The sequence below is a fragment of the Pongo pygmaeus genome, chromosome 3 (assembly GCF_028885625.2).
Source record: "Pongo pygmaeus isolate AG05252 chromosome 3, NHGRI_mPonPyg2-v2.0_pri, whole genome shotgun sequence".
NCBI classification, from domain to species: domain Eukaryota; kingdom Metazoa; phylum Chordata; class Mammalia; order Primates; family Hominidae; genus Pongo; species Pongo pygmaeus.
In genome coordinates, this window is record NC_072376.2 from 133,724,312 (window position 1) to 133,740,858 (window position 16,547).

Sequence of the window (16,547 nt, forward strand, 5' to 3'; positions counted from 1 at the left end):
CAAGGTTTATATCTTTGTGTCTACATTTAGGGAAATTAACTAGACAATGTAAGAAAACTTGTAATATGGTATCAAAAACGGGAGGATTTTAAATATAGTCTCAATTATTTATAGTTCCTGTAATGCATTTGTGCAACATTTTCTGGAAGAGAAAAAGAGGGAAAAGATAGATTTTGCCCTGCATTTGTATGTCTGAGCATGGTTTTTCTGTCTTAGAGGATAAAGTATATTGTTTATGAAGTTTATCCTCACTTTCCCATTTTCTCCTGAAGAATAACTTGTCCCACAAACAGATCTACTACAGGATCACATTTGCAAAGCATCCTATCAACTATGCAGGCACATACTTAATACTTTAAGGACCTTTAAATGACATCTCTGAACACTAGTTAACTACAACAATGGGCATGTGGTCCAAAATACAGGGATTGAGCACCTGTTTCAAGTCCAATCACCTACTCTTGTTTCAGAAGACAATTTCTGTTGCTTTTATCATGAAATATCTAGTTGAGAGAGGCATATCTCAACTCAACCATGTGCTAGAGCATTCCTATGTTCCACATATGGGTTGGCTCTTGGAAAAGTCAATAGTATAGGATTATTTTTCCTGAACTAGTTAGCGACCCATTCCTCCAAAATATGAATGAACTAGTCCATAAAACACACACACACACACACACACACACACACCTGCATGCACACACACACACCTTTCCTCGCTCTGACTTTAAAGTAGGTTTAAAGCAGGTTTTAGGCTTGCACTTGAGAGAGCTATCATCTCAGCCTTGGATTCAGCATTTAGCATGCTTCCTTAGAGTGTGTTTCACACCCAACTCCATAGCGATCATTTTAAAGAGCAGTTTGTTTCCTGAGGAAGCTTTTGCGGTTGACCAAGAGATACGTTATTGTTTGCAAACACCCACTTGCTTTATGTGGTTCTTCAAACTAAGAAACGTTCTTACTGTCTCTATAATTCCTCCTCATTTCTCTTTTTCATGATGAATCTTTGTAGGGACAAAAATTCCCTAAAGCCTGCTTAGCCAAGTATGGCTGAAAGCTGCAGCTAGGAGTGATTTATAAAATCACAGATAATTTCTTGTGCAAGCCTCCAAGGGTGGGACCCACACTGCAGCCTAGATTTTGTTGTGACTCTCAGTAAGAATGTTTTATGCAGGGACTTCTCATTTTAATCTCCCATGCTTGACCTGACTGATACCTTATTGAGGCGTTTTATTTCACATTCGTAGTGTTCCTTTTCCTTGTTCACAAGAGTATTTTTTTCCTTTAAAAGTTTATTCTCTTCCTTCAATTCATGTAATTCTTCATTTAGGTGGTCCTTTTCCTTCTGAAGTTAAGACCAAGAAAAGAAAAGAAAAATCAGTACAAGTCAAATGAGATGATATTGTAGGAATTCTGATATATCAGCCATGGCAGGCAGATTGAGGGGTCACCCTTCTGAAATACAATAAAAACAGGACCTGCAAGACTTTAAACTTAATGTTCCATTTGAGCAATATTCTTTGGATGCACACTAGAATTAGGATTGAAGGAACCTTTCTTTTATCAGAATTTACTGAAGTATCTTAGAAATTTTGTGACCCCAGGAAAAAAAATCAAAATTCCCAATTTTCTTTTTTTTTTTTTAAAGACGAATTCTCACACTGTCGCCCGGGCTGGAGTGCAATGGTATGATCTCAGCTCACTGCAACCTCTGCCTCCCAGGTTCAAGCAATTCTCCTGCCTCAGCCTCCCTAATAGCTGGGATTACAGGTGCCTGCCACCACGCCCGGCTAATTTTTTATATTTTTTAGTAGAAATGGGGTTTCACTATGTTGGCCAGGCTGGTCTCAAACTCCTGACCTCGTGATCTGCCCATCTCAGCCTCCCAAAGTGCTGGATTCCCAATTCTTACTTTCAATCGTCAGATAAATGGGTCTGCAGGATAAGCAAGTCCCTATATACTGTTACTAGGTGATGGATAAGTGATTAAGAAAAATAGCTGAAAGTCTTAAAAAGAAAAAACTCTCATTGTAAAAAAAAATGCTAAATATCTCAAAGCTCATTCCTGCATCATTCTGTATTAGAAAGAGGGAAAACAGAATAATCTTTAGGCCAATAAGACCCTTCATTACAGATCATTATTTAGATCACTCTATTGTTGTGATTATTATTTTTAAAAGGTAGAAATCAACTAGTCCAACTGCCACCACTCCTCCAATTTTAGATGACAATCTAAAATTGTCATCCAGAAGTGCAGTGTTTTAAACAACTGAAGGTTAGCTGCTTAAACATCAACAGGCTCTGGATTCAGACAATATCTCCTACCTCTTAATTTTGTATAATAGATAGCAAACATTTTGTGAAGTAAATTGGATTCTTAATGAGATTGAGATTTTAACCCAGTAAAATAAATATTGCAGAAAATAGGTCACTTGACATGCAAAAATAGCTAATATATGTGTTAAAGTGTGTTATTTGAGTAACTAATATTTCCCAATATGATTATTAAATTTAAGAAATCCACTTTAGGTAATTCATTTTCTCTAAAAGGGAAAATATTTCTATTTGCTTTTATTAAAATAGAATGAACATATACACTTAGAAAATAAGCCAATTATTTTCTAATTTAGCATAATTTAAGAGAAAATTATTCCAATGAGATAATGGTCCCAACTGCATTGAGGGAAAAATTACTCAGATTCCTGGCTAGGGTGTAATTGGAAAAGGAAATGACTGCTACATGGCAGAAAGGGAGTGTTGCTAAATTCTGTTTTCCTGACTCACTGTGACAAAGACATCCTCAGCAAGGTAGGAAAACCTGGACTGGCATTGTCTGCGCTAATTTCAGACATTGCCTTAAGATTTGTACATGTTTTAAAATATTGCCAATGCCTCACAATATCAGTGATAAGATTTCCCCTCAGAGTCTTTACACTTTGTTTTGTCTTACTATACCTAAAATAACGAGGGGTCATTAGAGTTTAAGGTTTCCTCCCATTTTCTACAATATTCATGAAGTCCAATAATTGAAAGTAAAACCAGGAAGAAAAAGTGTTCTTTAGGAAAAGCTGTCATCTCAATTGTCACCATCCAGTTCTCAGCAAGGGGCTGATGGAGCTTTAGAATCTGGAGGTTGGGTTCAAGTCCCTTTTTATCAACGTGGGCAATTCAATTTGTTTACATCTCAGCTTTCTCATCTTTAATATAGCAAAAATAATATTTTGCTCACAGGTGGGCCATCAATGTTAAATGAGATAATGAGGATGAAGGCTTTAAAAAATGTCATAAATTTATGGTTACAGAAGTAAGACCTCATATATAAATCTCTCTGTAAGCTTGAAAAGCTACTGCACAAATACAAGGTATTGCCATATTATTATTATGAACACTACTAATAAAAATAATAAATACGAATAAAAGCAAAAGAAAAAATCATTTTCTCCTAGGCTGAAATGCCCTAGAGAGTTAGCAAATCTATGGATCCGTTTTCTTCTTCCTGGAAGGGCCTGGGGAATGACTGTCTGCCTATTTATGCAAACCAGGAGGAAGCCGGCAGAGAATCTCCTTCCTTCTAGAGAAATGACCCTTGTTCATGGCTCTTGGGGACTTGCGTAACCCATGCACCCTTGCACATCGGTCGTTGCTCAGTAGTGAGTTGATTTTAATAAAACGGTAGGTTTTCTACAGGAAATCCCCCCGCCCCTTTGCTTTTACTTGGATCCTCTGGGCTCGAGGACCCGGGCCCCGCCCACCTCCTCCCGCTGCAGCCGGTCCCGGGTCAGGTCGCGCTGCCTGCCGTCCTCTCTCTGCCTGCCGTCCTCTCTCTGCCTCTGATGCGGATCCTTCTCCCGCGTGCTGAGGAATCTTTCTGCGGCGTCAAGTTTCATCTTCATCTCTGCTACCTGAGGTGGTCGTTCACAAACAGCTGCAGATACCTTCTCTGAAGCTCACAAGCCCCTGAATTTATTCCCAGGCTATGAACTTTGGCAGAAACGCCCCACCCCAGAACGTCCCCTAAGGAGAGGTTCTAGTTCCCACCGTCCCTAACACAGATCGGGATACTCGCGTTTCAAAGGGAGCTTGGCCTTGCACCAAAACAGCCTTCTTTTCTCCAAACCACCCAGCTCTTCCTTCTTTTCTCCAAACCACCCCTACTTCAGAGGGCATAAAAGACTTAGACCACACCCAGGGGATTCTGTAGGTTTGTCATTCTATTCTCAACTCTCCAGGTGAGCCTAGCCTGATCTGGAAAAGGCAATGAGGGGCAGCACGTTAAGTAGAATATGCCTACACCAGAGAAAAACAGACAAGGCCTTTAATTTATCAGTAATTTGCAGCACTTGACCTCCTACTAGGTGCCAAATCACTCTGATGACAGAGTGACAGGTCCTCAGAGTGGCCACAGTCCAGAGGGGGAATCTTAGAGATGGGTGCATCTTCCAAGATGGAGATTATAGCCATCACTAACACTGTCTTCACACACCTGCAAGCCGTTCGAGAAAGCAGCTTAAGCATTCTCTCTGGGATCATCATCTTTAACATTTACAGACTAGGATTGCCCCAGCAGGGATATTGCAAGGCTGCCTGACCATTGCCTGATGCAGCAGGAACATTATCCTGCACCTTCTAAATTCAATACTTCTGGGTAACAAAATGAGGAAGAAAGGAAAAATGCTGCTATATTATAATACTCATGGTCAAGTTTCTTAATACTGAATTATTTAGGGGAAAGTACTTTCTCTTTTTATCTCTTTTTGAAAATAGAATAATTTTAAATTATAAATTGTCTTTTATGTATTAAAGGAGGTTTTCTTCCAAAAGCCCCTTTCTCACCAGAGCTTCTTGAGAGCAAATATGCTTTAGATGGAAGAGGAGGTTGCTCCATTTTTACTCACATTTTCACTGTTACCACCATTTGTTTCTCTATTTGTGGAAAATAGGTCATGCTATCTAATTAAAGAATTAGGGCTAACCTGGTGTAAACAGTATGGACTTTAAACCATATCTCACCTCACATATAACTTTGTGTCTTTGTGGCTTCTAGTGACAAAAGTAAGGCTGGGATACTCTGTGAGCCATGATAAATGTGCACAAGAACTCTTGAGACATCACTGGGGGCCATTTTTGCACCTTTCTTTAGCTATTGCTCAAGACAACTCACTGACACCGTTCATTAATCTTCAGTGCCATGAGACCAATACTACACTTAGCACCCTCCCCATCATTTTCCAACAGTTGGCTATCCACAAAGCTCTTTGTAGCTAAATGAATGAGACTCTTCACACAATTGGCCCCACCAGGATAATGGCTTTAAAGAAAATACCGAATAGGGAGAGGTATTTACCTTTCTTTCGTATAACTCTTTCATACTTCTAAATTGCTGATCCCATTGCTGGTTAACTTCCAGGAGCTGAAATCATTAAAATTTGGTGAATCAACAAAGAATTTCTGCCCATTTGGAAATTTGGTCAAAAAGAAATTACTTTCTGAGCTTATTAAGGTGTTAGAAGCCATGGATGAAGACAATATTTTTTTCCATCAAGTTCTGATTGGGCTGGGATGATTAAATCGAACACACTCTCACCTTTTTATAACTGGTTCGTATATGAAAAACTACTGGCCGGGTGCGGTGGCTCATGCCTGTAATCCCACCACTCTGGGAGGCCATGGCAGGCGGGATCACTTGAGGTCAAGAGTTCATGACCAGCCTGCCCAACATGGTGACATCCCGTCTGTACTAAAAATACAAAAATTAGCCGGACGTGGTGGCATGCACCTGTAGTCCCAGCTACTCGGGAGGCTGAGGCAGGAGAATTGCTTGAACCCAGGAGGCGGAAGTTGCAGTGAGCCGAGATTGTGCCACTGCACTCCATCCTGGGCGACAGAGTGAGACTCCATCTCATGGAAAGAAAAGAAAAAAAAGAAAAGAAAAGAAAAACCATTAAGTCTCAGGTATATCTTGACAAGTCAGCTGAACAGTTTATGAGTAACTTTTAACTTTTTTTAGTTATTTGGATTTTCAGTTTCTTTGTTTAATCTAACCACAATCTGAAAAAAATTTGTAAGTATTGATGATTGTCTGTAAGATGTCTTAATGCATGAAGATTCTTTTCCCAAACTTTTTAGTATTTTTCTATGTGCTTACACTGATTATAATGAAATATTTTTTAAAGCTCTTTTAAAGCAGAATTTATGCTAACAAAGCCTAGGCTCCATTAACTGATCATGATTTTCTTGCAATAATGTGTTTTAAAAGATTAACACATGATTTATGATAAATATTCAACAAATAGATAATATCACCATTTTGAAAATTTAGGTTTTCAAGAAATTATAGTTTTGTCGTAGGACAATATTTAGATGCATTTTAGGCTACAAATAATTTAAAGATCTTAAGACTATCTGCTAATTAGAAGGCAGAAGAAATGCTATGATATGTGGTTAGTTTTTGTTGGGGAAGTTTGTAGTTTTCTGCATTAAGAGAAATTCTAACACTTATCTATATGGAACAGACACTGAGAAGACAGTCGTAATGACTAAAAAATAGCAAAACTTTCTCCTAATTAAAAAGCAAACTACTGAATCCAGAGTGGCAGTTACTAGGTAACTCTTATGCTGAAAATACATATCATTATTTAGTATGAAACTGTATAATATTATTATATCGAGAGTTACCCTGTTGGCATTTTAGGGATTCCCATGTGTATACTATAGTAACATTACTCTGCCATAGTTCAGTAATTTTCCAGAAGGTCACAATATTCTTCAAGTATCAAAGAAGAGTAGAAGGCACCATACAAGAGAACATGAAAGATGTAGTACACAGAATGAATTAGAAAAGGAATTACAGGCTGGGCACGGTGGCTAACTCCTGTAATTCCAGCACTTTGGGAGGCTGAGGTGGGCAGATCGCTTGAGGATAGGAGTTCGAGACCAGCCTGGCCAAAATGGCGAAACCCCATCTCTACTAAAGATACAAATATTAGCTGGGCATGATCCTGCACGCCTGTAATCCCAGCTACTTGGGAGGCTGAGGCAAAAGAATTACTTGAACTCTGGAGGCAGAGGCTGCAGTGAGCTGAGATCATGCCACTGCACTCCAGCCTGGGTGACAGAGCAACACTGTCTCAAAAAAAAAAAAGAAGGAATTACAAAATTGACAATATACAGAGTGCTAAAATTGTTATACTTTTCACTACTTCCTCTGTCAAGAAGAGTAAAGAGGTTCTAACATTCATTAAGCTCAGAAAAATAAAACTCCAAATAATACCCATTAATTCCCAGGAACATTTCAGAAACAAACTTTATTTATGATAATGCTTTTTAACTCCCATGTGTTTGGATGCCCAGTTCATGAAGTCATAGCACCTAAATCAACTATACTTAAAGACTTTTCAAGTAACTCAAGAAACCTTGAGTTTCAAGGTGTGTCAAGTTGCAAGGCATAAAGGGTCAAGGTCATAAGGCACAAAGGATAAAGGCATAAAGGATAGAGTAACTTGGTCTGTGTGGAGGAAACATCTAAGTTTTGAGAAAATTAGGATTATATTACCAGACTTATGACTTTGTCGTTTTTCATTCATCACTGCACAGACACTGAGACAACAAGTATGCGACATACAGGTGAATAAGAAAAAAGCATTTGCTCTCAAAATAGTGCAGTCCAGTATCTTAAAGATAAATACTGTGACCTGATAACAAAAATAAAAGGCATAAGGATAATACATTATTTTATCCTCAGCATTAACCCATGGCACCTGTGGCTTTAGCGAATATTTCTAAGTTACCTCTTTTCTTTGTTTTTCCAAACACCTTATCTTTTGTTCAAGAGAATTCGTCAAGTTCTTTCTTGTTGATGATTCAGCACACTTAAAAAAAAAAAAAAGAAGAAGAAGAAGATTGAAACAAAGCTGTTTACAAAATAAACAGAAGTACTGTTCCTCACAAATCCCATGCATTTGGCCAACTCTCCTGTTGCAATTTATAAAAATACCTGATTCTAGCAGTAATAATCCTCATACCCTAAGTCCTTCATCATGGCTGGTGGATGAATCAGCTTCATATTATGTTTTAGAATCCTTTATATAAATTAGTTACCAATATAATTCTTTAATAAATTATAAATATATCTATATACTATAATGGGTAAGTCAGAGATAAAAATTTTATGAATTTGGATTTCAATCCTTTTCCGAAAAAATGACAATTCAGAAATCAGTTAAGTTTCATGGACGTATTTTAGGTATTTTTATAGTAAACATTTCAAAAAAGTCATTTTGGTGGCTGTGTCCATGAACATGTATGTGAGTAATATTCTGAAAAGTAGACCCAGTAAAAGTCAGAGGAATGACAAAATCATCAAGAATAAAGACAAAAACATACAGCTATTACTGTGTAATTACTGTGTAATTTTAGCCAGCTCCTTGAATAAAGTCACTAGGTTACTAGTTTAGATTAATAATAAATTACTGGCTTAATGAAAAGTTTACCACCTTTCTTTTCAGTTATTTTTTTTTCAGGAGTGAGAGTATTCATTTAAAGATAACACAAAAGCTGTGGAAGCTGTCTGCCATCTGCCTAAATCAACTAAGAACAATATTTACTTAAATAAAGGACTGGATCCTCTATGATAATCCAATAGTCTTATTACTATCTCATCTCAGAGTCATATAAGTAATACAATGAATTGGGTGATGAGAGTAATTCCTACATCTGTAATCAGTTTCAGGCTTAATAGTTACTGTGGACCACTAAATTGCTTAAAGGTATTCATGAACAATTAAGAAATATTTTCAAAACATGTTGTTGGTCTTTGCCAGAAATGTGTACAGGAAATTGTTCTTTTGCAATCATCATGGGATTTCAAGCACCTTTTTTCATCAGAAATTATTTATAAAACTGAATTTTCTATCTTTTCTCTGTTTGTTTATGTTTCAGCATTTTAGGGTTTGATGGTAAGCATAGATGTTCTCGTTTCCTTAGCTTCTTCCTATTTAGACCTATGTTACAATTAAGACCACATTTAAAAAGAGACAGTCTTCTGTGGGTCAATAAATTCTGAATGATTATATTTGCTCTTGACCTCAAGAAGGTGGTCTGGCTGAGCACCAAGAGTGACACTGAAACCCAAGTGTCAAGTATGCTGGGGCCCGTAATTGGACCTTCTTCTTTTGGGGAAGACTTCCAAGAAACTGGACCCATTCTGGGTTAGAACAGACTAACTATTAAGCATCTTTGATCTGGAAAATGCTGTGAGCCAGCCCTACTTAGTGTATCTTGAGGTCATCAGCAAAGTAGGGGCACAGTAAGACTGGATTTTAGAACAGTGGTTCTCACCACAAGAGCACATCAAAGTCACCGTTAAGCTTGCTAAACATAGAGCATCCTGAACAATGGATCAGAATTTCTAGAAGAGCAGCCAGGGCACCTCTATTTCTAATACATTTCCTAGGTAATCTTGATTCATACTAAAGTTCAATGTATTCCAATTCTAAGGAATAAATTACGTGTCCTCAAAAATGGCTTCTCTCTGTTTGTGATGTAGACAAAAATCTGTGATTGGCAAGCATTTGTATGTCCCTGCCTTTGGGAGCCCAGATGTGGAACAATGAGACAGTGTGCTTTTTGTTTGTTTCCCCATAAACAATTTTCTCTGGAAGAAAATTATAATACATTTCATCCTTAATTTTTCTTTAATATATAAAAATTACTGAAAATCTAGATACCAAATCTGCAAGAGGCCCTATTTGTAACTGCACGAATACTGGTTTTTGAAATTCATAAGTAATATTCAGTTATAAGTGGGGGAGGATAGGAGGGAGGAAAAATAGAGAACATAGTGACTAGGAATGACATGTAAGTCACAAATGTATCACCAGAGCTTTCTCTGGAGATTAATCAACATTTTGTTATAGTTCATATGTCTCAGGTTTCTATAAAATAAAGTGAAATTAATCAAATACAAAGGTTTGGGGGACCTTTTCATTTGTATTTACTTTGCTTTGCAGTTGCTAATGAAGGCATCTGATTTGCAGTAACTACAAAGATTTTCAGTCATTGCTTCTAGTAAGGGCTGCTTACAGAACAGTTATTCCCTATAAATAATTTCCTATAATTATTCCCTGTAAAGTAGAATTTCTGTTCAAAGCATCTGGGCACTTCTTTCTCTATGATAACATCCTTACCAGTGTATATTCAAGGTCTGATGCTACCAAATTAAAAACTTAAATGAATAGAAGTTTCCATTTAGTTTCCCATTATACCTTGTTTATCTGTAAAAGAAAACTAGAAAATATTTGAATTCATTCATCCAATTAGCAGTAGTCTCTGTTGCTGAACAAAATCTGTGGTATCAATTGTAAATATACAAAAATGTTACTACAGATACTCTATTGTTACAATATGTTCTATTTCTTCCCACACCAATATAGTATTCTTTTAAGATTTTATATAGAACAAAAATCAAGAACAAAATAAGGAACCCACAGAATTGGAAGGCTGAAAGGAATTTAAGCCTAGTGGGTTAAAAGCAATGTACTGGTTACTTAGATATTTTTTTCTATGTTACATAATATTGGTTAAAAATACAGAGCAAATCTTAGCTAAAGAAAGCAAACTAGCCATTTCTGTTCTTACTAATAAGTGCACAATTAACCACTAGAAATGCCATCAATGCTAGATGTGATCAACTCATCTCCTAGAAATATGTTCTTACCTCTTTATGCTCCGTAGAACTTTCTGCAGCAATCATTCTAGATGTGCCCTGTACAAAATGTGACATGGAAGCTGTTTTTCCTGGAGTCTTGGAAAGCAGAAAGGAAAACGGGGAAAAAGTCTCTTAAGATATATTTTAAGGTGAGAGCAAGTATACAAAATTTAAAAAACACACATCACCATTAATTCATAATAGAAAATAACAGCAATAGGTTTTCATTAAAAATGAACAGACTGTGGACAGGAATTACACAGAATAAAGTTATAAGCACTGCAACTGGGATTTTAACTTTTCTTCTCTTCCAAATAGGGATTTCCCAGGATGTCTCAAATAGGCAGGCTGTGACTAAGACCTGGGGCAGATTAGCCTTGCTATGGTATGTAAATCGTCATTCTTCCTTTACTGGCAGTTTCTCCCACTGGAGGAGGAAGTTCTCCACCACAGAAAGCCTGGGCAATCCAAGTGTTTCCTCAGTAGCCTAACTGTTATAAATTGATTGTATTTCCCAGAGCAATTAGGTAACTGTTGACTTTTTGACAGCTCGGTTTCCCTAAAGGCGAGATTTTCTGGCAATGCCTTCTAAATGTGAGTGTAGCTTGGTAGAACTTAATGAGTCATACATAATTCATAATACATAATAATATAAGTGCCACTAATTCTTATAGAAATAAAAGGGAAAATAATTCATTGTAAAGAAAACGGGCATTGTTTGCAAATCTAATCTTCTATATTGGCAGAAAGGTTAAACTTGCCTCTCAAGTTTAAGACTGTCTTTTCTATAAATCAAGTCCAGATTGTCTCCATGACTCATTTGAAGTGAAATCTTCTCATGGAGAATCATTTTCATTTTAATTAGTTGACTGTTGTCATTTTAGGAGCCTTGAGGTAATGGAAGACTACTGGGTAGTACAGATAAAAGCATGGAAATGGCAGATACTTGGAGCTACATAAACGGACTGCGATGGAACAGAAGACCTCATTTTGGACTTGGAACAAAAAAAAAAAAAAAAAAGAGGCAAGGAATACAAAAAAGGAAAGAATGTGTAACTAAACAGAGAAAAGAATTTATGGTCAATCATTTAACTTCATTAACCTGCCTACAAGATATTCACATATATATAGGATAAAGCCTAAAACTCCTAAAACTCAAAAGGGAGTGATTGAGTGTCCCACATTTGGCCCCCCCATTTCTCCTGAATATCTCCCCCTACTCTCCAACTCTCCCCTGTGCTCCAACCATCCTGACTAACCTCCCTTTCCTGAAATGAGTGAGGTGGTTCTACGCCCCTGAGCTCTGTGCATACTGTTCTTGCCACCTCAGATGTCTCCTCTCTGGGCCCTCCATCCAACCTTGTGACCGGGAAAACCTACAGTCAATGCCTCTCTTTCCTTCTGATCTTCTCTTGACCTCCTCTAATCAGCTAAGAAGAGCACTTCATCATGCATTACGATTACATATTTCCATGTTCCTGTGTTCATCTCTGTGTCCACGCACCCAGGCACTGAGCTGTCTGGCACAGAGCAGGCATTCAACACATTTTGCTACATGAATAAATGAATGAATATCTATATAATGATATACCAAATCGATGAAATTTTTGCTAGTTTGTGTGTGTGTGTGTGTGTGTGTGTGTGTGTGTATGTGTTTACTTTCTTCTGGTTTCTTGTTATGTTTTGGTCTATGCTTGAGTGAAAGGGAGTGATGCTGCTTTAAGGCAAAATCCAAAAATACAGGTAGGAATCAAATTGTTCATTCAGGGTTCTGAAAGAAAAGTTATAACTCACATAAGATCTGACTTTAGGGTATAGAAGCAGTGATTTCCTGAACTGACACTTTATCAACACTAAAATCTGCTCATCAGAAAAGAAAAAGAAAACTCTATTGTAAAAATATTTTTCTTCTGAAACATACCATGCACGTACACACTCCATAGTTTTATATAGTTTAAGGTTCTCTTCAGCTTTAACTTTGTATTTGGTAGTAATAAACTAGGGATGTGGTAACATTGACCTAGAAAAGTGGGTGGGAAGAACATTTTCTTGCCAGGAAATACCATCTTTGGCATTGTGCCACTTGATTCTCCCCTGTAAAATATCCTGATGCACATACATTGTTAGGTGCTATGGCTTCTATTAAATGGAAATTCTATATCTTTGCATCTTTCATTACAATTCCTTTGCCTCTTCTGCTATGCAGATAAACAACAAACAGATTTTCTATTAGCTCAAGAGAGCCATATGGTTATTTATGAATAAGTAGTAACTCTTCTGAAGAACCACAAGTTTGGTTTCAGAAAAATGAGACATTCAATAGGCCATCCCTAAGAATTAATTGGGTCTTTTCTGTTACATATGCTCTGTTCACTTCACCTCCATCCCTCTCACATTGTGCCACATGTTTTAAGAGTCTGGCTTTTAGTCAAGCTTTGTTTCATGAGAAGTCTCACTAGCTGAAATCACTTTCAGAGAAACAGAGGTGTCATTCCATGTTTCCAAGGCTGTTGTGAAGAGTCTTCATTTCTGAAGTCACTAAAATATTGTACAGAGGAAAGAAAATTAAAATTAAAATTAACAAAGGGAAATGTGGTAAAGGAACAAGGACTATCAGTCACTGGTCTATAACCATCATTCTGGTGGACAATAATTATCTTAAAATTAGTCCAAGAGGAGAGCACCATATTTCTATAAGTTATTGGAGGCATTCTTTGGCAGGTAAAAGAAACATGCCTTTTCCCTTTTTATGCTTTTACAATGGGAGTTGAAAAACCTTCTTTGTTTCCTGAATCTATTTGCATGAATTTTTAAGTGTATGTGCTATGTAGGTAGGAAAGAGAGGATTAGGAATGACTAAAAGATTTAGCTCTAGAATTAGATTATCTGGACTCACAGCTTGGCTCTGCCACTCACTGCTTGTGCCTTTGGTCATCTAAGATGCTTAAGGTCTCTAAGGCTCAATTTCCATTTTATACAATGGGATAGTAATAGTATCCTTCTCCTAGAGTTGCTATCTGAGCTTATATAGTAATAACAATTTGGTTTTAAAGATAGGACCATCAATCAAATTATTTATGAAACAAATAATGTGACAAAAGGAAAGGGAAATCCACAATTTATGCATCACTCACCCTGTACTTGACATTGTGTGGGTTCCAAAGGAAAACAAAAGCAAAAATTCCCTGCTTATGATGAAATGTACACACACATAAATACGTGTGTGTGGCTGTGTGTATGTCAATATATATACATATTTGAAAACCTAAACAGTAAATGAAAACCAGGAAATGAATGATAGAGACAATAAGGCCTGTAAGAATTCAGAGGAGAGAGTGCTCATTCTCACCTTTAATAGCTATGGAAAGAGTCAGAGTTTCTGCTGGGCCTTGAAGGGTAGATAGGATTTTGATAGAGAGTGAAAGCTGAGCTATAAATGCTGTAAAGGGAGCAAAGTAAGAAACAGAACACAACTGGGCACCTAATTATGAAGGATTCTGAAAAATCCAGTTTACCTCGAGTAGGGTCCATGTTGTATTTTCAAAGTTTATTTGGGTGAAAGCATAAAAGATTTTAATTTCAGATTAAGAAATGTTGACCTTATAGGCCATATGGAGTTACTAAAGACCTTTGGGCAGAGGAATTACATGATCAAAGTGGTTTTTTAATTGGTTCTATTTCATCATGTATTAAATGGGAGAGATTGGAAACCGCAATGCAGTTAATATACATTAGCAAAAGTAATATCAAAATATTTATTTTAACAGCTTGTGACAATCAGAATATTTAGCAATCAGTTCACCAGGAGCACTAGGAATGGACCATATCCCTGGACTCGAGACTCCTGTATTAATTGCTTAATTGTCATCTCTGCTCTTATGCATAATAGTTACCTCCTTCTTCACCTGACCTGTTTGATCAGGATAGCTTAGTTTATGATTTTCCCTGCAAAACTTGCCTTCCCTGTTACAATTAATAACACCTTTTATTCTCCAGATCAAAAATCTTGGAGTCATCCTTGACTCCTATTTCTCTTATATCCTGTATCCAATCTATCTGAACATTTTGTAGGCTTTTTGAAAATATATCCAGGGAGGGGAGGAGCACATTGCCACAAAAGTCTGGAGACTTCTCAGTTTAACAAGCAAGTGGTAAGGTGAAATAAACTTACCACTTTTTTCTTCCTTTCTTTTTTTTTTTTTTTTTTTTTTGAGACAGAGTCTTGCTCTGTCGCCCAGGCTGGAGTGCAGTGGCACAATCTCGCCTTACTGCAACCTCCGCCTCCTGGGTTCAAGCAATTCTCCTGCCTCAGCCTCCCGAGTAGCAGGGATTACAGGCATGCACCACCACACCTGGCTAATTTTTTTGTAGAGACAGGGTTTCACCATATTGGCCAAGCTGTTCTCGAACTCCTGACCTTGTGATCCACCCACCTCGGCTTCCCAAAGTGCTGGGATTACAAGCATAAGCCAACATGCCTGGCCTTTTTCTTTTCTGTTCTGTAGTATAGGCTGGAGTACAGTGGTACAATCATAGCTCACTGTAACCTCCAACTCCTGGGGTCAAGCAATTCAGCTGCCTCAGCCTCTTGAGTAGCTACAGGTGTGTACCACCACATCTGGCTATTTTTATCTTTTAAATTTTTGTAGAGATGTGCTCTCACTATATTGCCCACACTGGTCTTGAACTCCTGGCCTTGAATGATGCACCCACCACAGCTTTTCAAAAAAAAAAATGCCTTTTAATAACTTTTCAAAATGAGGACTTTAATATTTGCTTCCTGATTTTATTCATAGGAACATTTTTAAGAGCGTGTCCAGCAGTGACTGATCTCTGACTGTATGTCAAACCTAGTTCCACCACTTGCTAGTTATGTGACCTTGGGCAAGGTGATTGGCATTTTTGCATTGACACCAACTCACCATCATCTCTTAGCTGGATTACTGCAATAACCTAAGGGTTTTCCTGCTTCTATTTTTGCTTCTACTCTCCCCTCCCCATTATTAACACAGTCGCCACTGTGAGGCTTTTAAAATGTCATTTCATGTCATTCCTCTGCTCAGAACCTTTCAGTGGCTTCCCATGTCACTCAGAAAGAAAGCAGAACTCTTTATAGTGGCAAGGTCCTGCACAATCTAGCCCAGGCCTCTCTGACCTCATTCTTGATATCCTTCTGTTAGTCCATTCTGCACCATGTCGTGGCCACACTGTTGCCCCTTGAACCTGTTCTCTCTTGCCTCGAACTATCTTTTCCCTATATGTCCACATGGTACATCCCCTCACCTTTGACAGGTAATGGTGTAAGTGACATCTGTTTATTGAGTCTTTACTTGGCCTCCCAATTTAAAATTGCTCTCCACCCCAGCACTTTCCATTCACCTTTCCTGCTTTATTTTTCCATAGCACTAAATTTTTTTCTTCTTTTTGTTGATTGCCTCCCGACACTAGGTTGTAAACTCCATGATAGCAACTTTTGTGTGTTGTGTTCACTCTGTGTTTCTTGAGCCCAAAGCAGTGCCATTTTAGTGCCTGTGCACGTTCATATGGGACTCAGACACATACAAATTGCCTTCCTTACCCCAAAACAAATGTATAGTGTTCCCAAATCATACATCTTCTCAAGAGATTATAAGGGATCTAAAGATCAGAAACTTCAACTTTTTGGCTTCCAACTAGTAAATCACCTCTCTTTGATCCCCTAAAACTGGTTTTGAACTAGCTGAGTCAGGGGATGGGGTGTCACAGATTCCATAGCCTCTTGGAGGATATATGCTAGTGTCCCTCCTGGTTGGAACTCTGAAACAATGCTCCTATGCAATATAGTGAGGTTGTTTGCAGTCTG

The 16,547-nt window shown here is 37.7% G+C and overlaps 1 protein-coding gene across 3 annotated transcripts in view; it reads right to left on the reverse strand.

Moving 5' to 3' along the window:
• Positions 1-16,547, reverse strand: part of TNIP3 (TNFAIP3 interacting protein 3) — a 98,188-nt gene that overhangs the window by 23,853 nt on the left and 57,788 nt on the right. The window contains exons 2-7 of one of the 3 annotated variants that reach the window (XM_054485138.2): positions 13,085-13,243; positions 10,715-10,801; positions 7,788-7,868; positions 5,345-5,410; positions 3,753-3,902; positions 1,217-1,345 (exon numbers count right to left, since the gene is read on the reverse strand). In XM_054485138.2, coding sequence (XP_054341113.1) covers positions 1,217-1,345; positions 3,753-3,902; positions 5,345-5,410; positions 7,788-7,868; positions 10,715-10,801; positions 13,085-13,111 — 540 coding nt within the window. In that variant the 5' untranslated portion in view covers positions 13,112-13,243. Of the gene's footprint in view, positions 1-1,216; positions 1,346-3,752; positions 3,903-5,344; positions 5,411-7,787; positions 7,869-10,714; positions 10,802-12,626; positions 13,244-16,547 lie in introns of all 3 variants that reach the window. The other 2 variants (XM_054485139.2, XM_063664065.1) reach the window with 2 other exon arrangements.